A 24,499-nucleotide genomic window follows, 5' to 3' on the forward strand; every position below is an offset into this window, starting at 1 on the left:
CTCACAGAGGAGTTACATACTTTCAGCCGTTAAGACAGACATTTTTTGGGACCCCAGAAGAGAACATACCCTGCCAAGCCCACCAGGAGCTGTAAGTAGAATGTGGATGATGATGTACATGACTGAGGGAAAGTAACCGCTAGAATCTATACACGTCCCTATAGATCAGCTGCTGGAAGCATACACAGGAAATAACAGTGCATGTCATTCAAATGATAAATAGACACCAAAAATTATCTTAAAAATATGTCTTTTATTCTTCTGTCAGGAAATGCCAAAGCAGCAGGTATGGTAGAAACTGGATGCTGCATTTCTGACATCTCTCCGCTACGGCTGCCAGTATAAAAAGGATGGGACACAGATTGTTACAGACTCCCTTATCAATAGGTCAGCAACGTTTTGTTTTTTTCGTATTTTTTTTTTTTTAAGTTCAAAGACAAGAAAAACTGCAAATATAGGTTCTGCTAAGTGAATATATATATTTTATCATAAACCCCCTAAATTAAGTAAAAAGTAACCCTCTTCAGCTTTTCATTCATTTCATTATCGTTTTTGGTCCTTAGGGAAAACAGGAAAAAGGGGGGGGGAGGAATCACAAGAGACCTGTATTTTTAAATGGATGATGTGGAATGTAACTCTTCAGCAGCATCCTAATCTACATGCAAAATGATTAGTAGTAACAAGATGACTGTTTAAAACAAGCAAGGGCTAGCAGGCAGTTTGTGGCCTAAATGCCATTCATTTACAGCATACACCCCAATTGTAACTTCTATTAAGAGTGACAAATTAGCTTTAGTTATGCCAGCTGCCTCTTGCAGGCAGATCTCTGGGCGGTGATACAAGGCTGTTTATAAGACAGCTCAGTAAAGCATGCTTGTTATGGATATCTCCCCTGCCTGCAGTTTGGAGCCCTCTTGCACAAGAAGAATGCTGCACTGACCTCACATAGGGAGGTAAAGGGATGTAAATCAAACTGTGATAATAGGGAAAAAATAAGCAAGCAGACAATATGTTGTATAAGGGTCCCACACCTCTCGGGGTAAAGAATCTACCACTCCTGGGTATAAAAGCTAGGGTGCTAGAGGACTAGGAATAAATAACCAAGGGAAGTATGTAAAGAGTTGTGTGAGCTTGTTGCAAAGAAATAGCAACTACCCAGAAGCAGAGTATACATGCCAGTTGTGTGTGGAAGAAGCATCACCCGGCCTTTCAGCCATTGCATAGATAACTTTGCAGAGGGGGTTGTGGTTAAGTAGCTAAATCTCCTCATCCTCCTCACACCCTGCAAAGATAATGGAAGTGTGATTCCCCATCTTCTGTTGGGGAGGAAGGTGGGGGATTAAGTTTAAGCCCAGTGACACCCACACACCTCCATAGCTTTGCCTTTACTGCCAAAATGGCACTGGTTGCTAGAGGGGAGTGACAGGGCAGTTGTAGAGAAGGCCCCCTAATCTATTTTCTGTGACTCCCTCACAAGTCGCTCTCGCCATACAAAGCAGTAGAGAAAGACATATAATCCAGTGCTCCAGGCACTGCGTCAGGTCCCTGGTAGGGTGCCATGCGAGCAATGCAGTACTCCGCCTGATCTGGGGGAAGTTCTCTACGCAGCTCTGCTGCAGTGATGTAATTCTGGAATAGAATGGAAGTGAGAGGAGCGATGTTAAAGGATATAGCATAATAAAATAAAGGATTCAAAAAGAACAATCTCCGATTGAAAATAGAAAAAAAAATTTGAAACACTCTCAGACATATCTCAGAGATATTACGATTATAAAAGACATCCAGGATACAGATGTAATGATGCTTGTAAAACTTACTTTATCTCCAGCCAGGACCTTAAAAGAGGCTATGACTTGGTCAGCTGTGTCGGTGTCAGTTGTCTCTCGGGACATAAAGTCAATGAATGCTTGGAAGGTAACCATGCCAGAGTTGTTGGGGTCAACGATAGCCATGATCCGGTTAAACTCTGCATCTCCCTAAAATGCAGAGAGCCCAGCAAAGGATAAAAAGGTCAAGGGCGTATTTTTTTTTTTTGAATGGAGAGATTGACAGGAAGAGCACTAGACAGACCAGTGGGAGGCACTGAAGGTAGAGAATCACAGAGAAGAAGTAGAGGCGCATACCAAGCTGTATCCAGTAGAGATAAGGAGAGCACGAAAGTCATCAGCATCCAGTGCACCGATTCTCTTCTTTCCCAGCATAGAGTGACAGACAAAACAGAGGAGAAAGTGGAGAGAAAGTGACAGGCCCAGCAGTGGATTGGAAATGAAGTTGAAATTATCATGAATGTTAGATATAAATGTAAAATGAAGAAAGCAGGAGGGAGAGAAATGAAGGACAGAAGATGTATGAGGGAAAAAGAGAGAGAGAGACAGATTAAGGGTTAGTTGATGTCAATTTTCTTTGTGTAGGAGGTCTGTACCTGTCTGTCATTTTCCACATCATATCCCAGACTGATCAGACATGCTTTGAATTCTTCAGGTCCCAATGCACCTGTATGATCCTGTTACAAGTGGAACAAAGAGAAAAGATACATTAGGGGATACACACATGAATTGGGGACATACGACAAATGGACTAAGTCAACCTACCCTTCCCCTAAACACACTGAATCGAGCATATTTATACATCTAATCAAATATCGTCATCCTTTATCTGTCACACAGCAAAGCCAAGATTGATGTATTCTGCAGGGATATCATTTGTAGTATTTTGCCATTTACATTTCTTGTTTAAAACAGTGGCTAATAACCAAACTAGGCATAATGTACTCTTTCAACCTTTACATAAAAAGACAAAATGCAAACTGTCTCCAAATGTTAATATTTGATCGCTATAAGCAGTCAGGCCTCTATGGTATGCAAGTAAAGTTCTATACATTATGAACAATATGTAATTTAGAGTACATATGACTGGCGCTACAAAAGTTACTCGTTCTTCTGAATGTAATGCACATGTAATTTGCATCTGGTTGTGAGCATTCACATGCGTGATAGCACTCAGTGCTGATAGAATGGCGGCGCTCAACTGCTTTTGAGTATTCTGGCCAATGACACAGGTATCAGAAAAATTTGGATAAATTAAAAAAAAAAAAATAGATCATACAGCTGGAAATCCTGCAAGTTATTATATAATATTGAGGGGTGGCAAAGCAGCAACAGGTTGTTCTTGGGTCTTTTTTCATGAGTTTTATAGACAGTATGTATAAAGCCACGTGTGCTAGTTTTTGGGGTTTTGTAAGATGTATGCAATGATCTAATATAATGCCTAATTACCTTAAATGCCTCTTGTCTGCTCCCTCAAGTTTGGAGGGACTTTTCTTAAAGAAGAACTAAAGCCTATGGTTGAATATGGCTGTAAATGCTGTATTTAATGTACAGAACTTACTGAAGCAACTTAGAAGTTTGGCAGTCCATTAATAATGAGACAGACCTTCAAAAGATGTTGACAGGAGCTCGCCATCTTGGATCTTTTTAGTCCATCTTTTGAATGTCAGTGACACTCACATGCTCAGTGTGCTCTGGGCAGCGGTTAAGAAGCTTAATATGGGTCATTAGTAATCATCAAGCAGAAAGGCGTGTCATAAAAACTGATGCTACAGCTGTTACATAGTTAAATTAGGTTGAAAAAAGACCATCAAGTTCAACCCCTCCAAATGAAAACCCAGCATCCATACACACACCCCCTCCCTACTTTTAATTAAATTCTATATACCCATACCTATATTAACTATAGAGCTTTGTATCACAATAGCCTTTGATATGATGTCTGTCTGTGATGTTTATATTATACCTATAATGTATATTTTGAAGCTGTTCCTAAGATTAGGCAATCCCAGCAGCCCAGAGCATGTGTTCTTAAGCCACAGAAAATAATTGAGAACCAATGGGCACCTCACACACGTTTTTGCCTTTTGTTAGTAAAGGAGCGCGAAACATACTTTGGAACTGTTTTCTTCCCAAACTCCCACACCTCCCCTAAACACACAGAAACACATTAAATAACTGTGTTGTGGCCATACCCAGGCGAACCAGGTACAATATCAGTTAGCGAAAAGATTGTATGAGGGGCCGTATAGGAAAGGCTGCCTTTTATTGTTCTGCTAATTTAACTGGATACTGGAACAATTAGAAGAACAGAAAGTTTAGATGAGCTGCAGCTCCTGCTCACTTCCTTATCTGCCAATGGTCCATATAATAGCAGATATGGTGAATCAGCAGATAAGATTTTCCAGACAGGCATGATATGCAAACCAACAGACACGGATATTGGTTAGCATTGTGGTGCCACTGTACATGCACCAAAACCAATATGAAACTACATCTCTTATGATTTAATTGAGAAATGTATGACCATCCTAAGTAAAACATTATTTATCCACTGCAAAAAGCAACCTACAACATTAACTATATATATATATGGTTTGATCTATAAAGATCTTCTCTGTATAACTTGTTTATAGAAACCATGTTTATAAAGATAAGCAAAGTTAAAAAAATACATTTTGTATCTCTGACATTCAATACAGTACATAAAGATCTTAAAATATAAAATAGTTGATTCTATTTTTTTTATTCTTTGTAGCCCCACCACAACCATGTCATTCTTACCCTATCAAAGTGATTGAATGATGCCCGGAATTCATGCATCTGCTCCTGGCTGATACCCTTGGCATCACGGGTAAGGATCTGGTTCTCCACCTCATTAATTGTGCGAGCTATTGTAGTAAGAAGATGTTCCCAGCCTACGCGGATGTGCTGAAAAAATAAAACAGTCAGGCCCAGATTTACTAATCAAGCGCCCCTAGGCTGGCTTCACTCGTCACCCCCTCTCCTTCCCCGCGTCCTTCCTTTGCGTGCGCGCATCTAACTGGTTCAGCTCAGCACTGGATTTGAAAATCTCCCATCTCCAGTGCTCTTATCAAATTTGGATGTGGCTTGGTGGCATGCCGCCCCTGAAATTCTGCTGCCCTAGACCTGGGCCTTTGTAGCCTTGCCTCAAATCCTGGCCCGACAACAGAAAAGGCCACCAAACATTATTTCACAAAAATGTGATCATAAAAGTCCATTTTATACATGTTTCTAACCTCCATAGTATAGTTAGTATGCTTGTTATCAAAGATCAGCGCTTCCTGGATGAGCTGATGCTGCTGCTCCAGTTTGTCGATGTTGGGCTGGTAGTTTATGACACTCTGTTCATACTGCTTCAGGTGGCTCATCTGGTCTTCTAGAGTACCATGCATCTCTATAGCAATCCTGCCAATCTCCTGCAGAAAGCAAAGCCATTATTCAATTACACTGACAAAGAAACATTGCAATGTTACAGAGATAATGTGCTAGAGACCACAATTGAAGCCTGACATTTTACTGTTTTTATCCATTATGGATCTAAAAAAACAAGACATGTTTAAACACATAAGTGAACTCTAGTGCTTAAATCTGTGGTTCTAGATAAGCCTAAACATTACTGTAACAATGCATAATATAGATCATTTAGTGGGCATAGCAACAATGCAAGAAGTTGTTTTGGACTGGGTTAAGTCCATAAAGCCACAGTATGCACCTACCTCCATCTTGGCCTGTAACCAAGGTCCTACCACATTAGCTAGGCCGGCAAACTGCAAGCGCAGGTGCTCATTTGACTGCTGTTTGTCCTGCTCTCCCTTCAATGCACCGTCCCTCTTGGGGACAAGCAGCTGAACCTGCAGATGTATACAGCATAGACAGACTTGTTATTTCCCCTCAAAAAATAAAAAACATTAGATGCTGAATGTTATAGTTTCTCCTTGAAATCTGTAACCAACCTTATCCCATTTTGAGTTAATAATTTGTGGAGTTACAGATGTATAAGGATTCCCACTGGCTAGTTTGATGTTGTTGTAATCCGCAATTTTCTGAGCTTCACTCTGAATGCCAAGAATGGCTTCTCTCTCGCGGTCCGCATCTGGAAGAGTGGACTTGAACTGCTCATGAGCTGCAATCAGACCCTGCAACAAAATGCTCTTATTTTAACAATATACAAGAAATAAGTAAGTAAATATCCTACATCCTATCTAGAACTTGACACACTGTACACATGAAGCCCCATTTAGTTTAGCCATTTCAACTAAAAATGTGCTTCTTTTTACAGCTAATTTGATTAAAACTAGATTGCACACGACAGCCCTGTTATCCATGTCTTGAAGATCCCTTTAAGCCGTAGCTTGCTTTGATCGGCCAGGGCTCCCCCTTGATGGCTGCATACGAGGAAGCCAGCAAAGTTTTAAGCTGAAGAAGTGAGGATGGCAAACTACCATACAACTGACACCGCAGTCTGGACTACCTTGGCCACTTCTGGGGTCTATTGTACTCCACTGCCTTTAAGCCATGTATGCTCACCTCAATCTCCTCAATGGTGTGCACAATAAACATATCTTGCAAATCTTCCATAGCTCCTTCCATCCAGTTGTTGAATGGTGCTGCTCGCTTGGCATATTCCAAGTACAGCTGGTCAATTGCTTCCAACTGTTTCTCTGTTACCTGTTTGCACACAAGAATTAATCAGAACACAACCATTACTTACAGTGTTTTTACAAATGTTATACAGATCATATGAGAAGAAACCCTAACCTCTAGGGCTTCTCTCCTGCTGTGTGTTAAGGAGCCCAGTAGATCCCACTGGTCGCATATCTTCTGGCAACGAGCGTTGACGCTGGGGGAGTCATAGTAATCCAACTCACTGGAAAAACAAATCTAAACTGTAAGGCACTCTTTTCTATAGAACTCATATAGACACACATTTACAAATAAATCGCTATTATTTTTCTATATCTTTCAGGAAAACCTGCATGTCTGTGCAAAGCTCCTCACACTGTGTCAGATATACTTCATATTTCACAGATGCTTTTTTTTTGCAATATGTAGAACATTCACATATAGGAAGAAACCATCCACTGATAAAAATACTTTTGGCTACTAGTTTATCATCGGATGGTTTCTTCCTAAACTTGAATTTTCTACATATTGCAAAAATGATTGGCAAACCTTCAAAAAACGTTTTCTTAATTTTTTCACTTTTTGTTTATTTTCTATTGAAAAGGAGACACACACCATTAGCTATGTGCTTTTCTTTGCACCACACACACACCATACAGCTAATAATAATGCAGTTTTGAGTTAAACAAATGGGTGAATAATGCTTATTTTTTGTAAACAACAGCTATTTTAGACAAATTGTATTAATAGCGAAGTACTGTTAAACACACACACACACACACACGGGAAGAGCTACTCACTTTAATTCTTGTGCAATGGCTGCTATTTGTTCTACACGGTCCTGGTGGGCTGCAAGGTCACTTTCAAATGCTTCGTGTTTTCGGATAAGTGCCTTTATGTCCGCAAGGGTGGCACTTTCATAATCTTTCTGCTTTAGCATTGCCTCCTTGCCTGCAATTAATGTATTTGTTAGAGTAGGGAATTGATCAAGCAAAATATCAAGCAAAATTAAATAGTTTAAGTTATAAATTGTTGCTTGAACAATAAACAGAAAAGATTGACAGAAAAAAAAGTAATACATTGATATAAAGTAAACTGTCCTAGCCCTAGGAGTTCTTCAGTCTGAACTACAAATTAAATAATCACTGCTGAGAATTGTTTCCGATTATATTAGTCCAGCCATTCGTATTTTAATGTATGACTTTTTAGGTACTCTTCTTTAATGCTGTAAGGCTGTGCTATCCAGCTACAGGAGTAGTTTGCATTTTGTATGCATGGAGCAGTGGTAGTTGGGGCTCACATCAGTTAGAGTGAGATTTGGGGATGGTGCAGATTTGCTATTGTAGATATGCTTAGCAGCCCCATCTTTTTGCTTCCCTAGAGGTTATTGGAACTATTGATTAATAACTGGCACTTCAATGATTTGTCTACTTATACAATATACAGGAACACACCTTCTGTCCAGGCCTCATGGATGGAGGCTTTCTGTCTAAACTTTTCTGCCAAGTGGTCCAGCCTCTCCCATCGTCTGATTTCATTCAAAAGCCACTCCTCATAGCCTTTCTCAGCCTGCTCTAAGTGCTGCCATCCATTATTAATATCCTAATGGACAGAAAAAAACAAGTAAGACAAAAGACTTCCTCACACCAACTTTTATTTGTAATGTGACTACACCAAATAAGAAAACATAAAAACATAAAATGGAACAATCCAGTGATAGTGTTCAATTTCTTTTTAAATGCTTTCTCACCGAAACCATCTTGCCCTCTGACGGCATAAAGGCAGGGCGATTGCTGAGCCTCAATTTTGTTTGCAGGGTGTTGAAGTTGATCTCTAATTGGCACTTCTCTTGCACCTTAGGTGGTTTGTGCACACGACGGTAATCTCTGAAATCCTCCAGCTTTTGTTGCATGTCATGCATAGTCTTTTCAGGTACACGATTCTCCAACCAGGGGATTGTGCGACTAATCCACTCCAAAAGCTAGACAGAAGTTTGTGAACAAATTGTTACATTTGATGGCACCTCTGTATTTCTATTACAAAGAGATGTTCATGATGTATCCTATAACCTCATTAGGACTGTTCCAACAAGATGGAAAAAAATCCTTCATTGCAGTCACTGCTAGAGTCCACTGAACTACTCTTTTTGAGATCATCTCAGGTCACAAAACCAAGAGGTTAGCAACTAGATGTATGCTACTTAACCAAACAGACTTTAAATTCATACCCATAATCGGTCATTACATTACGTTTTTAATATGTATAAAATGATTGTGACCTTTGCAAAAGAAATACATTATTTGACAATTAAAAACAATAGGAAACAATGTATGTACCTTTACCCGATTTGTTTCTGAGCCCTGTTCCTAACAAAATCAGTTCACAACGATTATCAAAAAACTTACATCACTAGCCAGCTTTTCATAGTCCTCCATTAGATGCTCATTTTCTTGATTTACAGCCAGTACTTTACAAATTCTGTTAGCAGCTGTCTCGGCCTATGAAAAAACACAGGTTAGTTAGAAGGCTGATTACACTTGGCAAAGAACCATTAAAGAATATATAACCCACTTCTCATTAGTGGTTGTGATTGTACTAATATAAAGTGAATATATTTTCAACTTATTTGAGAATATGCAAGACCCTCCAAGATGAAACATTAGAAAAAACAACAAAAAACCAATCTACTTGGTCTAAAGGGCAAAAATGCCCACCAGAAACTCAAGTCAGTGTTGGTCTGTTACAGACCTTATTTTTTGTGCTAGTGACAATTCCTTCTGACCGCTGACAAGTTAAACTTACATTTCTAGACACTGGTTACAAATGTTATGCTTACTGGTCAGGACCCAGATAAGCCTCAAAATGTAGTTTACCTCCCTGAAAATAATTTGAAAAGCTATATAAAAATATAATTCTCTTTACAAAAAAAACAAAAAAAAAAAACTGACAAGCTCAAATCTCATTTCAGCTGCTGGATATAACATAAACCCAGCTGAAGTCTGCCATCAGAACAACTAGTTTCCTCAATTATGATTGAGATGGTTCACTTGAGACCGTAGTACACTCAGTATTTTTTAATGTGCTGTGTAGTTAAAAAAAAAAATCACTACCTGCTATAATAGGGTTCTACTCTCCTGACCAATTATATTTTTTCCTGGTTTACCTAAATCCATTTTACTAAATTTACGCAATAGATGTTTCAATCAAGGTGTCTCAGTATGAAGCCACAAATCTAAGAAGTGTCCATGTTTGCATGAAAACAATCATTTTTTACTCTGACAGAACAATTGTTTATATGATGTCTGCTCCCACTGTAAGACTGTAAGGGTGGATGATAGGCAGAAACTTCCAGGCAGCATAAATGATACAACAAGCAGCAGCTCACCTTCTGAGCACCAGAGAAAGCGTGGTAGAAGCAGGAAACGTAGGTCATTATGGCCTTCTCATCAGGCCTGAGAGTGCCCACAATATCTGTGCACAGAGAGAGAGAGGGAAAAGAAAAGGAAAACAGGGAAGTGAGAGGGAGCAGGTCAAGCCAGGACCCAGAGGAGGGGGGTTTCCTGTCCTAGATCTGCACCTCTCTAACCTATGTATATGTCTGGAATGTTGTAGGATTCCCTGCACATCTAACATTCCTTTGATCTTATAGTGACTGTTGCACATGCTGGGATAAAAACCTAAATCCTCAAAATCTCTGCCCAATATTCAATCCAGACATATAGTAAGGTGAGAGCACACCAGGCAGCTGCAAGTAAAGCAAGAAAACGAGGCATGCTGAGGAGACATAGGGCACAGGTGGAGGCACTGCTGCCCTCCACAAACGCTACCTTCTGAGCTCCAGAGAAGGCGTGGTAGAAAGAGGACACGTATGTCATGATTGCCTTCTCATCAGGACGAGCAGTGTTGACAATGTCTGGAAATGAAGGAGATAAACTGAGAGATGGAAAAAAAAAAAACCTGTAAAGTAAGGTGTTGCACCCACGTCAAATGTTGCAAATTTTCAATGAAAAAATGTTATTTAAAAAAAAAAAAAAAATTAAAACACCTCGTTTCCAACAGACCGGGAACAAACATGCTGTAAAAGAATTAATGATTGTCCAAATCCAATTTTCTTTGTTTATGACAGAAGACCCTACTGAGCGTACAACTCACCTTCAGCATCCAACATCTTAGGAATGTCAAGATATCTTTCTGCTACTTCAAAAGCATTGTTCAGGTTAGTAACTGGGTCATCCTAAAAGAGAAACAATGGTAAACAAAAGTCTGTTCTGAAGACAAACAAAGCAGGTATAGGTACAGACATAAGCAATGCATAGGAAAGCATGAATACATTCACACATACTAAACTGGAAAGGATGTATATCGTTTAAAGAGAAAACTACAGTGAAAATGAAAATTGAATCTAAACTTCATTACACATAAATAAGAAACTTTATAAATATAGTCAGTTACATTTATACATTATTTACAATAATTCAATTATTGAATTCATTATTCACTATCCCTCTTAGCAATCTGTCTTTCTTCATTTTCTCTCCATACAAGAGTTGAAGTTAGACTGACTGACAGTTCGGTGGTTTCCACTTTTGCCTAGAAGATGCATCAGAGCTGCCTCTCAAACTAATGGATCCCATCCTAAATCCAATCCAAATCCCACCTATCTGTAAGTAGAATTTGTGTTGGGGCGATTTATTTGAAATTAATTAGCTCTAATAAAGTTCATAATAAATATTAATTTTCCCTATAGTTTCCCTCACTTAACCTTTAGTATGTTATAAAATTGCTAATTCTAAGCAACTTTTCTATTGGCCTTAGTTTTTATAGTGTTTGCATTATTTGCCTTCTTCTTCTGACTCTTTCCAGATTTCAAATGGGGGTCACTGACCCCATCTAAAAAACAAATGCTCTGTAAAACTAGAAATGTATTGTTATGACTACTTTTTATTACTGATCTTTCTATTTAAGCCATCTCCTATTCATATGCCAGTCTCTCAAATCAGTGCCTGGTTCTAGGGTCATGTGGGCCCTAGCAACTGCTGAACTTGCAAACTGAACACTGCTGAATAAAAGTTGAAAACTCAGAAACCACAAATAATAAAAAATTAAAACCATTTGCACATTGTCTCAGAAAATCATTCTATAGTTCATTCTAAAAGTTGATTTAAAGGTAAACAAGACCAATGTTACACAAATTAAGTTTTACTGGCCAGTAAAATAAATAACTTTAGTAACAGTAACAGATGGGCAGAACAAGTCCACCAGAAAATGGACATAGTATTTAAGATTGCAGTTCTGCTGGTTTAAGACCAAGCCCCTTCATTCACTGCCTTTAGCAGAGGGGATGGCTCGACAGTTTAGGCAACCCTCTTGTGAAACTGCTTGAACACAGTTGGCAAGCAAACATGAACATTCAAAATAGCAATATTGAAATATTTTTCACTGCAGAAAAAAGCATTCCATGACTTTTCTTGGTACATATCTGGTGTAGGGTGAATGGGCCAAGCAAAACTGTTATATATGATGTTCATCCAATGCAAACTCCAGGATGCCACACCAAAAGGGATAACATGTCTGATGACTTCCTTCTAGTAACTGCACTGCTAATTGATCTTTGTACTGCACAAAGCAATATTGGCACACAATATTTTGTGTATATGCAAGCAGAGATGCACACAGTTTTAAAGTTTTCAAGTTTATTAATAATGAAATAGATGCAAGAGGACAACTTCTGGTTTTAAACGGGGGGGGGGGGGAAACGAGTCAAAATGATCTATTCTGCTTTGATGACAAAAGAGAAGACAACAAAAATATCAACAGTTGTTAGAATACCAGTGCAATGAACACATTGCATCAATACTGTTGTTCATTGCACATGTAGTGAGTTTCCCTCTGGAAGAATGAAAACTTTGAAAACTAAAAGTTATGAACTACATCTCTCTTAAATCACAATGTGATTAAACCAGATTCTCATGCAGCACAGCAAAATAATTTTCTGGGTTCTACCAAATGAGCAAAATCTAGAAGGTTAAAAAGAAGTGCCTTTGGAAACATTAATTTTGCTTTCTACAAGCTTCTTATATAATATAACCCTCACATTTCTCAGTGGTTGTTATGGGTCACTGTACTGCTTAAAGGGATCCTGCCATGTGTTCAATTTTGAAATCTGACATGGGGCTAAACTTTTTGTCAATTTCCCAGCTGCCCCTGGTCATGTGACTAGTGCCTGCACTTTAGGAGAGAAATGCTTTCTGGCAGGCTGTTGTTTTTCTTTCTCAATGTAACTGAATGTGTCTCAGTGAGACATGGGTTTTTATTATTGAGTGTTGTTCTTAGATCTACCAGGCAGCTGTTATCTTGTGTTAGGCTAAGGGCACACTAGGCGATAGCGCCGCGATTTGACTCGTGGCGACTTTTCGCCGCGACTTTTAATCCGCAATCGCTGTGGAAACTTTGGCGCTGGCGTCTATGGGGAATCGAGTCAAATCGCCAGCGTAAAAACACACGCGGCGATCTTTTTTCTATTGTCGCTCGAAATCGCCTAGCGAGGCGATTTCGAGCGACAATAGAAAAAAGATCGCCGCGTGTGTTTTTACGCTCGCGATTCCCCATAGACACCAGCGCCAAAGTTTCCACAGCGATTGCGGATTAAAAGTCGCGGCAAAAAGTCGCCGCGAGTCAAATCGCGGCGCTATCGCCTAGTGTGCCCTTAGCCTTAGGGAGCTGCTATCTGGTTACCTTATTGTTCTTTTGTTTGGCTGCTGGGGGGGAGAAGGGAGGGGGGTGATATCACTCCAACTTGCAGTACAGCAGTAAAGAGTGATTGAAGTTTATCAGAGCACAAGTCACATGACGGGGCAGCTGGGAAATTGACAATATGTCTAGCCCCATGTCAGATTTCAAAATTGAATATAAAAAAATCTCTTTGCTCTTTTGATAAATGGATTTCAGTGCAGAATTCTGCTGGAGCAGCACTATTAACGGATTCATTTTGGAAAAAATGTTTTTTCTCATGACAGTATCCCTTTAATGTTGTGCCCATGTTAGTAAATAAGGCCATGAGTGATCAGCAGGCAGGTGTTATTATATTGCGATATCATTTTATTACAATTTTTTCACCTAAACCAAGTTACACACAGGCCAGGTAAAAGAAAAAAAAGAGCACACAGTTTAACACTCACCTTTCTCAACTTGTCATACTCTATCAGTTCTGGGCGATGTCTATGGATAAGGGCATTGAAAGCGAGCCCATCCTTCCAGCTATTAAACAGGAAAACAACATGTGTGGTCAGAGGTTGCTTTATAAGGCTTGTTTTAAAAGTCGTTTGTTCAAAAGTCTGCAACATAGTTGCCATATTTTAAAAGAAAGGAAATGAATACTACCTGATGTGGAAGTTCTGCACATTGACATTCTTATATGGGGCAGTCTTCCTCTGGCACCACAAAAGAAGTCCTTCCTTAGCGGAGGTTTCTAGGGAAGTAATAAAGAGAACTGAAGTAGGGATGCCAGCTAACAGAACAAAAATTCTAACAGATACTAGAATGTATTAAAAAGCATGAAGACAGCATCAAGAGATTCAACAAACCATATGCACTGGTTATGGTTTCCCTAGAAATTATTTCAATGTATGGGAAAGAATCAGGGTTTACAGAAAAGCTTATATTTTTTAATGTAATGGTGTTTTGAAGCATGTAGACATAAAATCACTTGATTGTCATGACAAAATATGAAGAGATGTTGCCAACACACAGGAGAATTTACCTTCTACAGATATATCCTGAATGGCAAACCGTAGGATAATTGTCCAGATCATTCCTAATGTCATCTTTGAATTGCCATCGACAATTTCTAAAAGGGGGGGCAGAGAAAAACTAAATTAGGGAGTATGCAGCTTAAAAGAAGAAGCTTGAATGCAGAGATCTGTACAATAAAACTACTAAAAATCTGGAGAAAACACATTATCTTTTTGAATTGAGCTTAGAATAGGATTCCTAAAAATCTACAGCTTTAAAAGTTTCCCTAGTAACACAAACACTGAATATTTCAGATAATGCATTAGCTGTGTTTGATCACATTCTTCCATTATGCGAGTCACTTGTTTTTCCCCAACAGCTGGAGTCCTAGCTGAGTAAAGCCCATTCTACACAATGCTTTGGTGCCTCAAGCCAAATTTGTAATCAATTTGCAGTTCCAAAAACGGTCAGGTGCCAGTTTGCCTGTAAATCATCAATAAAGCATGCCATCAGAACGACTTTCTCTGTTCCCTGTTGTTTAATGGCTGCCTAGGTAGTGGTGCCTCCAGGCTGACAGCTGCAAGTTTACTGCTTCTAACTTTGGCATTTTCTTTTAACTAATTTTAACGAACATTTGGTAAATTAGGCTTACACAGGAATTTTACAGATAGCTTTTATTATATAACTTAACATTTAACAGTGCGATGGTGTGTTTTCCGGTCCAACAAATTCTAAACTAAATCTTGTAGAAACAAAGCTTTAGGGCACACAGTAAGCTTTTGGGTGTTTATTCACTACGTTTTTCTTGCTAAAAATGCCATGTAGGATAAAATGTACAAAACTTCTCTTTATGTCATTGTCCGTAAGTTTGCCAGTGTTTTCCTACCTTTAGCATAAAATTAAACTTCAGCAAAAAGTTTATGTGAATGTAAAAAGATGGTGGTTGAATACATGGACGAATTTGCCTATACTATAAAATACAAATACTATAAAATACAAAGCAAGGATGGCACACAGGGAAAGCCCTCCAACAGTAGAATCATCTCCTGCTTTTCTATTAGGCAAATACAAACTAAAGATACAATTGTAGGTTTAGTGCAACTTTAAGGTATTGTTTTAATTATTTGCTCTAGGTCAATACAGCTGGTTAAAAGGCTAGCAGACCTCTAAATGCAAATTGCCCATGATGTCATGTATTCGGTCTACCTAGAAAAAACCTAATGTTGATGCTTTTTTCCAATGAATGGATGCAACATAAAGTCAGAAATGAGAAGAGCTCATCTTCCTCACTGCCATTCAGGTCTCCAAATACAGCCAAAAGGGCAGATACTATCTGGCCAAGCCTGTTTGCATTTCATTAACTTTTGCAGTTTTACAGAGTGGTAACAAACCTTCTGCTCCAATGGAAACCAACTTCACTCCTTTACTTGCAATGAAATCCAAGGCTTTATTGACATTATTGATCTTATGCACCCTCATCTTGCCTCTCTCTGGCTTGGCCAGCCGTTCTCCTGTAAATGAAAAGGCAAAGGGGTCCAGAACACATACAGTATCTACAGATCACAGACATTCATTTTATAAGGTTAGCCATGCCTCATGTTTGCCCTATTCGTTTAAAAATAACGAGTTGCTGAGTTTATTCAAAACTAACAAACTGAACTGCAACTTAATTCAAAGGAAAGGGCCTTTCACTGTTATTCACAGTCTTGATTACAAAACACAAAAATTATTTCCAGTATTTATATCAGTTAAACCAGTTTGAGAAAAATAAAAGCCTAGTTAAAATGTAAACCTTGTGGCTTTTTTTAAGCTGGTAGCTGATGTTGGCTATGGTAGCAGTAGAGGACCCATCACTAACTCACTGGTAATATATTATTCCACGCTTCCCCAACTCTTTTATATGGGCAGCTTTATATTATGCAAACAAATGCTTTAATTCGATAAAATTAAGCAGGTATCGCCAAACAATGCAGCTGTATACAGGAGGGCAACACCTTGGCAAATGTAGAAATGACTGTTGAATTTTGCAAGCTAAGTTGTCCACAGTCAAGTTGTAGGTTTTTCATGCAAATAATCTGCAACCAAATGTGATGTCATAATTTTATTGAATATATCAAACTCTACAGTATGATCAATTTTAAATTGCTTAATATGCTTTTAAAAATGCCCACCGTTTTCTTTCCATATTTAATGCCCCTTTTGTTCTACTCACGTGTCCTCTCTAACATTAAAAAACGTATATTATGACTTGTCATGATGGTCATTGTGGGGGACTAAACGTCAACTTTACTAATACACGCTCACATTTATTTGTTTGTCGTTGTAAATCCTGAGGGTGCTGTTCTATATGCAAGTTTATTTGAACAATTTTTGCTCTGGCACCAAGGTCTTGACATTGGTTTGTGGTTGTTCACACTAAATCAGACTACTCCTATATATTTTGCCATCACTTCTTACCGGAGATGACTTCCAGTAGTAACATAAGCTTCAATCCATCTCGGAAATCCTCATCGATATTTTCTATCTGCGTGCCGGCCTTTCTTAGATGGGAGTTGCACCATGCTGTGAAAGTCTGAAAAAGAACACAACATCAATTAACCACTAAAGTAAATGCACATCCAAATCTAAGAATTTATAGGTAGCAAAAAAAAAAAAAATTTCCCTGATCATGCCCCGAAACAATTGTGCTGGGGAAGAAAATCTGGAATTGCCTGCAGAGCTTACAAAGAAATGCCCAAAATCAGAGCTGTGGGGTCGGAATCATGGAGTTGGTGTCAAGAGCAATTTTGGGTATCTGGAGTCTGAGTCACCAAAAACATACAGACTCCTAATAAGTTTTAATACAAGCACTGAAAATAATCAAATCATATTTAAGAATTTCCATGAAGGAGGATATGGCAGAAGCAATTCTGTTTCTAAGAGCAATACTTGTTGCTCTTGGTATTTGGTATTGTATTTAATAGCTATTCTACAGATATATGCCATGTTCAATTAATATATAAGTTGTTTTAGGGTTTCCAATTGTGTTTGGTTTAATGTAGTTTAACTTTTGACTTTGTTTTACAATTACCAAAGGATATGGTTTATGTATGTTGTGTAATTAACTTTTTTCAGTCAACATGGAAATTACATTAGGAGCAATAACACCAAAAAATTAGTGTTCTAAAGTAATTAACATACAGTACAGGTATGGGACCTGTTATCCAGAATGCTCGGGACCTGGGGTTTCCCAGAAAATGGATCTTTCATACGGATCTTCATACCTTAAGTCTACTAGAAAACATGTAAACACTAAATAAACCCAAAAGGCTGGTTTTGCCTGCAATAAGGATTCATTGTATCTTAGTTTGGATCAAGTAAGTACAAGGTACTGTTTTATTATTACATAAAAAAGACAATTTTTAAACATTTGGATTATTTGGATAAAATGTCTATGGGGGATGTCTTTTCCGTAATTCAGAGCTTTCTGGATACTGTTAGCATGCACTGGTGAAAGCTGTGTGTTTGCTTCAGAAAGAAAAGTATTGTTTATATAAACAAGATGCTGTGTAGCCATGGGGGCAGCCATTCACTTGGCTGGGAAAAAAAGGAGAAAGGCAATCACTACCAATCACAAAGTCAGTTTTCTCAGCACAGATATGTGAGGCACAGTTACTAGGAAACAAAGGCTACTCAAGTGTGAGAAACATTGAATAGGATCTCAGTATATAGGTTTGGTCCGTCTCTACTATACATTTACAACTATACAAAGCAGTGGTGAAAAATTATACTGTTTAAACTTTTTTCAGATTAAATTCTTTCAGTACAAGCAATGGATGTTTTCACTACAATGATATTCTGCCCGTAACTCCAAGAAAGCTTTTTTTTTTTTTTTTCAAAAAAAAAAAAAAATTAGTGTGGTCTAAAATTAGCCTGCAGCAACCAGTGTCACTAAGGAACCTGCTGCTTACAATACTCACTGAAACTCCTACTCCTTTCCTGTCTGCAAGGTCTCTGGCTAAATAACCAGATTCAGAATAAGCAAAGATACTCCACACAGTCAATAGGCTCCAGCTCATTTATACATACACTTTGACAAAAATAACCTTCCTCTGCAATGTGCAGCAAATATCATGTATAGGTAAGTTATTTCCAGGCAAGACCAATTGTAGGCCTGTGCACATACTCAAAGCCCTTCTCTGCAGATCCACAAATAAAGCCATTTAAACCACTACAATGGTATGAATTCTCTGGGAAGGAGATACATAGTGGTAAATTCAAGTACCACAGTGGCTACATTATGCTCTAATAGATTTCCTTTACCTGGCCATTGTAGAAGATTATTCCATACCTCCCAACATTTTTGAAATAGAAAGAGGAACAAAAAGAAATTATTTTAACCACATCCAATTTTTGTGGCCACATCCACGAATTACCATGTTCATTTTACAAAATTTGGCAGGTTATGAAAGTTTGAATACATTTCAGTGTTTTTTATGTGTTATTACAGTTTTGCTAATGAAAGGGAATTGCCATTTAGGGTAAGGTCACACTGGGAGATTTGGGAGACTTAGTCGTCTGGCGACTAATCACCTCGTCTTTGCGGCGACCAATCTCCACAAATGCCTTACCTCTGTCTTGCGCCGGCTAAAATGGAAAGTTGCCTGCGGCATGGCACAAGTGTTGCTTAGCATTCTGAAGTCACCCGACGTTTCCCAGCGGTGCGACTTCGGAATACGAAGCAACGCGTGTGCCGTGCCACAGGCGACTTTTCATTTTATCCGGCGCAAGACAGAGGTAAGGCATTTGTGGAGATTGGTAGCAGCAAAGACAAGGCGATTAGTTGCCAGGCAACTAAATCTCCCCAAATCGCCCAGTGTGACCTTGCCCTTAAGCTGCAAACCAGTTTCCCCAAGAGACCTGCTTATCTTACATTGTTACAATTACTTATTTGCTTATCTTAAATTGTTAAAAAAGTATCCAAGAGAACTTGTACTTATATCTATTTCTGGCTAATTAGTGCAGGAGTTCAAAAAAGAAAGTCAGGACATTTTAGTAACAATCCGACTGCAGGTTAAGCTGTTAAAATGAAGACTGTCCCGCAAAAAAAAAAAAAAGGGAGACAGTTGGGAGGTATGTTATTGTGCAGTCCAAAGTTTTTGTCAAGTACTTGCAACATTCCTCAGGGGAAAAAAAAGGTGTGTAAATACACAGATGCAAACAGGCTGACAACTAGGTTCAGAAAAATGCAGCAGATTTCAATTCCCCAAACAACCCCCATTATAAACTACAAACACTACAAAGTGACAGAACTCTAGAACTAAAGAATATAGCACATCTCTACAAATACACAATGTTATTTGCTTCATCTGGGTACAGCCAATAAGTGGGCAGGAAGGGTGAGGCAGTTAAGAGATTGCTTGGTTTCATAAATAAATTGAACATAGAAAGTATATGACAGGAACAAATACTCTAGCATCACCAAGGAGTGTGCAGATGATATCATAGATTGGCCTGTGACAAAGATCCACCAGGACTTAATCATTCTGTGTTGGCACATTCTTTAACCTGCAGATAAACATTTCCATTGTTCGCCAGAGAATGGTGTTGCAAGACTTACTCTCCTGTTCACTAGCCCAGCCCAACAGGAACTGGCACACAGCCCAATTCCTCACATTCTTACACCTTGCTGCTCATAGTTTCAGATGTTTGGTGTTCAAGAAGGTGGTGTCCTTGAGAGAACAGGTGAGGAGCAATGGAATGTTCGATAGCTAAAAGCGTCCCGTATCTACACACTTTCTGTCGTACACACCCTGTGCTGTGCGTAAGGACTTGCCTATTTCATGCACACTGTCACACCTATTCTACTCATGTGCTCTTCAACAGCCCACACAGGAACATTTACTTTACATTAAGGGATACCTTAATGTAGCCATTTAAAGTTATTTGTTAATAAAATACCAAATGAACGCCGTTTCTGTCTCTCCTTTGCTATTCGCACCTTACTTTAGCAGACTACAGGAAAAAAATGTAATCAATAATTAACTCTCCTCAAGCAAATAACTACAATTCCTCTAGCATTTCTGTCATTCTACGTCTCAGGTCTGTTACCACAGAACAAGCAAGGTATTGCAGCAACTGTAGGTTTCCAACTCACTGGCTCGTGGGCCAAACAGAGGCATACCATACGAGAGGCCATATTTCTATTATTTTTTGTTCAGGCCAACAAGCCAAATGATTAAACAACAAGAAGCGGAGTTCGGCTTTGAAGCACTTCCTCATCTGCGGAGAAACCATATGCCGGCAGACATTACATTGACTAACATTTTTAGGATGTCCAAATGACGAACCTGCCAGTAATCAATGAACAAAGATATCGGTCGCATAAATGCACCAAAAATCACACAAAATGATTTTACGTAAAGGAAGCTTTATCTGGAGGAGAGTGGACTACGAATACAAACATTCAGTGCATAAAATTACACCATCATGATCTTAAGAGTCCTTTTTCACACAGCGATTTTTAGGTAAACAATTCAGGGCCACTGAATCTAAAAATGATTCAATATGAGTGTATATAAAATTGAATCTTCCCCAATACTCCAGGACCAAGTACAAAGCTGCCTTATTATATAAATAGCTATAATGCCACCTGGACTTTATAGTTGTAAACATATCAAGAATAAAAGCTCCGCTTTCACTCTGCTGCTGTGATGATACAGATATTCGATCTTTCATTCGCGCTGCCCTCAATTCCCAATTGCATTGTTGTGGTGCTTTTGTAGCACCATAGTTCAGAAGCTAATGAGATAAAAGTTCATGTATACAAGACAAAACAGTATCCTATATTATTTTTTGTAATGCAAAATGAACTAACCCATAAACGTGACATAATATTATAACGTAATGACTGTTTCGGCAACAATCCCTATTGTGAGGTCAGATTATATAGTGAATAAAGTACACCCTATTGTAAAATATAAGGATATTATAAGTTACCGAGGAGTTCCATGACCATATAAAAACACGAGGCCAAAGGCCGAGTGTTTTTATACAGGTCATGGAACTCCGAGGTAACTTCTAATATCCTCATATTTTGCAACTGGGGGTACTTTATTTATTATAATACACAAATTTAAGTGAGTCATGTGACAGAAATGACATCAGAACTCACCGTTTATAACTGATGACATCAGAACTCAGCGTTTATAAGGATATCATTTACAAGATATTCATGGCTTTTGTGTATTATATAAATCATAAACCATGCACTATGGGACATGAGTATAGGAAAGCCCTAAGACATGGACCCCCAATCAGTGGTTTGCATGTAACATGTTGCTCCTGTGGCCTCAAAGTATGTGCTTATTTTTCAATTCTTGGCTGGGAGGCAAGTTTTGGTTGTATAAAACCAGAAGTACTGCCAAATAGAGCCTCCTTTGGGTAAAAAAAAAAAGTTTGGGGACCCTCACCCTAGGAGATGATGTGAATAGACAGTGATATGTACCAATGCACTCCTCACCAGGGTATTGAGAAAAAGGTAAAAAAAAACAAAAAAAAAACAGAACACATGCAATCAAATTAAGATGCAAGATAACTACCATACAAGATTAAGATTCATGCAAACTGAAAGTTCCCAATGCCCAACAAGCAAAGATTGCATGAGGAGTGCTCATATGTTTCATGTCAGGGAATGGAACAGCTTTCTATTAGAATGATGTAGCATTTCCTGCCTTGGACAGGGTCCAGTGAAGTTGTACATATAGTTATAAATATTAAACTCAAAACATTCAGTGACATAAGGAATTTTAAACTGCAGCACAAGCTGACAAGACAGGAAGGAGACTGCAAGAATATTCGACAACGTTTGTCACCAAATTTAGTTTAATAAGGGGTTTCTGTGAGTGTGTGTGGGTGACACAATTTTAATTTTAGTTACTCTATTGTGTTACGTTGTGACCAAACAGCTATGTGGTCAGTTCTTTTTTTTATTTCTAATAATAGAAATAAAAAAAAGGAATTGAAGGTAAAAACCTGTATTTAATCAGTTGAATGTCCATAAAGATGTTCTATATAATAAAACTGTAGATCATCTAATAACATTCATCACCTGTATTAGCAACTATTTCAACTTTTGTAACTGTATTTAAATTAAAAAAGAATTTACCAACAGTAAAAACAGCGACAGTGGACTTTAGAGGATGATGTAGTCAAGCTTCTGTGTAAAATAATGCTCAGAAAAGTTGTGTTTTTTTCAAAGGGTTTTTCAGATATAACACAACATGGATCACTAAGACAGACTGTCAATCGTTTATGCCTTGAAGGCTACATTTATCTTAATATAATGATGCATATCTCTAAGTTATATTATGAGAAAACTGTTCAGCATATCACGTTAGCAGCAACAATTTCACATGCAAATCCCATCTTGCATGCTTAAAGATACCAGAGGGCTGAGATATTTCACAGGGGCTTGGGAGGCCTGTAACCATCTGGTCAGCATTCACAATCCCTGTAGAAGATCAGATGAAAAAACCTGTTGGAAGCTGCAGACCAGTAAATACATTTTATTGTTCATGCTTTGTACAACATCCAAACATTTCTTTTACAAGTGTCAGCTGGGGTGGGTGAGAACTTCAGTAAAAACTTTTTTTTCTCCTTACACTTTTTCGGTCTGAATGTCCACGTCCATTCATTGATTTAATTAAGATACTGGGATGTGAATAGGAGAGGGCCTGAATAGAAAGATGAGTGATAAAAAGAAATAATGATACATTTGTAGCCTTACAGAGCATTTGTTTTTAGAGGGGGTCAATGATCCCCATTTAAAAGCTGGAAAGAGTCAGAAGAAGGCAAGCAATTCAAAAGCTATAAAAATTAAATAATGAAGACCAATTGAAAAGTTGCTTAGATTTGGTCGATCTATAACATGCTAGAAATTAAGGTGAACCACCCCTTTATGGTAGGACGTGGGAGATAGGGTTGCTAATATCTATGCTTGGAATACATGTAAAGATCTGCTTGTTTGGCGAGGTTGCCAAACAAGCAGATCTTTGCCCCATTTGGACATCATTGTGGGTCAAATCAGGGTTATCTGATCATTTGGGCTTCTGGCTGTGCAGGCATGTTAACAAGCCTTTAGTCCTTGACTAAAGGTGGCCATACACGGGCCGATAAAAGCTGCCGATAGACCGAGTCGGCAGCTTATTGGCCCGTGTATGGGGCCCGCCCGACGGGCTTCCCCGATCGAGATCTGGCCGAAAGTCGGCCAGATCTCGATCGGACGGGACTAAAAATCCCGTCGGATCACGACCGCATCTGTTCGTTGATGCGGCCCCGTGATCGGACCGCCCATTACTATTCATTAGGATCTGATCGTTGAGCCCTAGGGCCCACGATCAGATCAGCTAGATATTGAGGTGGGCATAACGGGGAGAGATCCGCTCGTTTGGCGACATCGAGCGGATCTCTCCGTGTATGGCCACCTTAATGAGATTGTTAATCCTGTCAGCTATATGGCTGAACATTGGCCAGATATCTGACAGGCCATCGTGGAGGGCTCGTATGCAGGCAGATAAGCTGCAAACTTGGGTCAAATCGGAATCTTAAATCCAACCGTGCACGGGTACCTTATGGGGTTTGCTTCAGGAGATCACAGTCTATTGGGCTAGACTATTATACCACAGGCCAAAATCACTTTCAAAAGTAGGAAGAAAAGAAATAGATTAAAAGGGCAAGTTGTGCTTGAAATAGAGCAGACAATTATATTCTCCATATATTTTTTTTTAACTTTGTTTGTCTATGTTGGATCATCAGGTTTTGAGTGAAAAGACACCTTTTCATAGCATACTATAATTATATCTATCTATACACATACACATACCTAGCTATTCAACCCCCCCCCCCTCTTTATAAATAAAGCAAGGTCACACACAAAACAAGCAGAAAGACTGTGTAACATTAACATTTCAGGTTTTCCTAGTATTTAAGAAGCTGCTAAGTCTAGGAACAGAAAATAGAGACTGGACAGACACTTACAATCTGTTTGAGATTGGCAAGGTTTTTTTATTTTTTTTAAATCATGGCTGCCATTTGCATTGTTAACAATGGCAGATCTTGGGAGGAAAGATAGAACACTCCATGTACACTTGTGTGAATAGTGGGATATGGGGGAGGTACAGTGTGAGAAAGAATTTCCTCAACTAATACTTTAAAGTTTGCTAAAGCCTAATAAGGATGAAGAATGAAGAGAATTCCAAATGCCTTATTCTACTGGACAGAAGACCATATTTTGCAGCTGCATCAGGAAATGTGTA

At 38.7% G+C, this 24,499-nt stretch overlaps 1 protein-coding gene across 7 annotated transcripts in view; it reads right to left on the minus strand.

Annotated features, from left to right (window-relative positions):
• Nucleotides 1-233: 233 nt before the first annotated feature.
• Nucleotides 234-24,499, minus strand: part of actn4.L (actinin alpha 4 L homeolog) — a 41,685-nt gene continuing 17,419 nt past the window's right edge. The window contains exons 1-22 of one of the 7 annotated variants that reach the window (XM_041572163.1): nt 18,290-18,421; nt 16,662-16,776; nt 15,596-15,715; nt 14,233-14,319; nt 13,854-13,941; nt 13,652-13,730; nt 10,626-10,707; nt 10,301-10,386; nt 8,879-8,971; nt 8,224-8,454; nt 7,928-8,075; nt 7,274-7,424; nt 6,609-6,717; nt 6,378-6,518; nt 5,804-5,986; nt 5,567-5,701; nt 5,087-5,266; nt 4,611-4,757; nt 2,423-2,503; nt 2,124-2,189; nt 1,818-1,976; nt 234-1,629 (exon numbers count right to left, since the gene is read on the minus strand). In XM_041572163.1, coding sequence (XP_041428097.1) covers nt 1,471-1,629; nt 1,818-1,976; nt 2,124-2,189; nt 2,423-2,503; nt 4,611-4,757; nt 5,087-5,266; nt 5,567-5,701; nt 5,804-5,986; nt 6,378-6,518; nt 6,609-6,717; nt 7,274-7,424; nt 7,928-8,075; nt 8,224-8,454; nt 8,879-8,971; nt 10,301-10,386; nt 10,626-10,707; nt 13,652-13,730; nt 13,854-13,941; nt 14,233-14,319; nt 15,596-15,715; nt 16,662-16,776; nt 18,290-18,406 — 2,757 coding nt within the window. In that variant the 5' untranslated portion in view covers nt 18,407-18,421 and the 3' untranslated portion in view covers nt 234-1,470. 7 annotated transcript variants of the gene reach the window in all.

Source organism: Xenopus laevis, chromosome 8L (genome assembly GCF_017654675.1).
Source record: "Xenopus laevis strain J_2021 chromosome 8L, Xenopus_laevis_v10.1, whole genome shotgun sequence".
In the NCBI taxonomy this organism is placed as follows: domain Eukaryota; kingdom Metazoa; phylum Chordata; class Amphibia; order Anura; family Pipidae; genus Xenopus; species Xenopus laevis.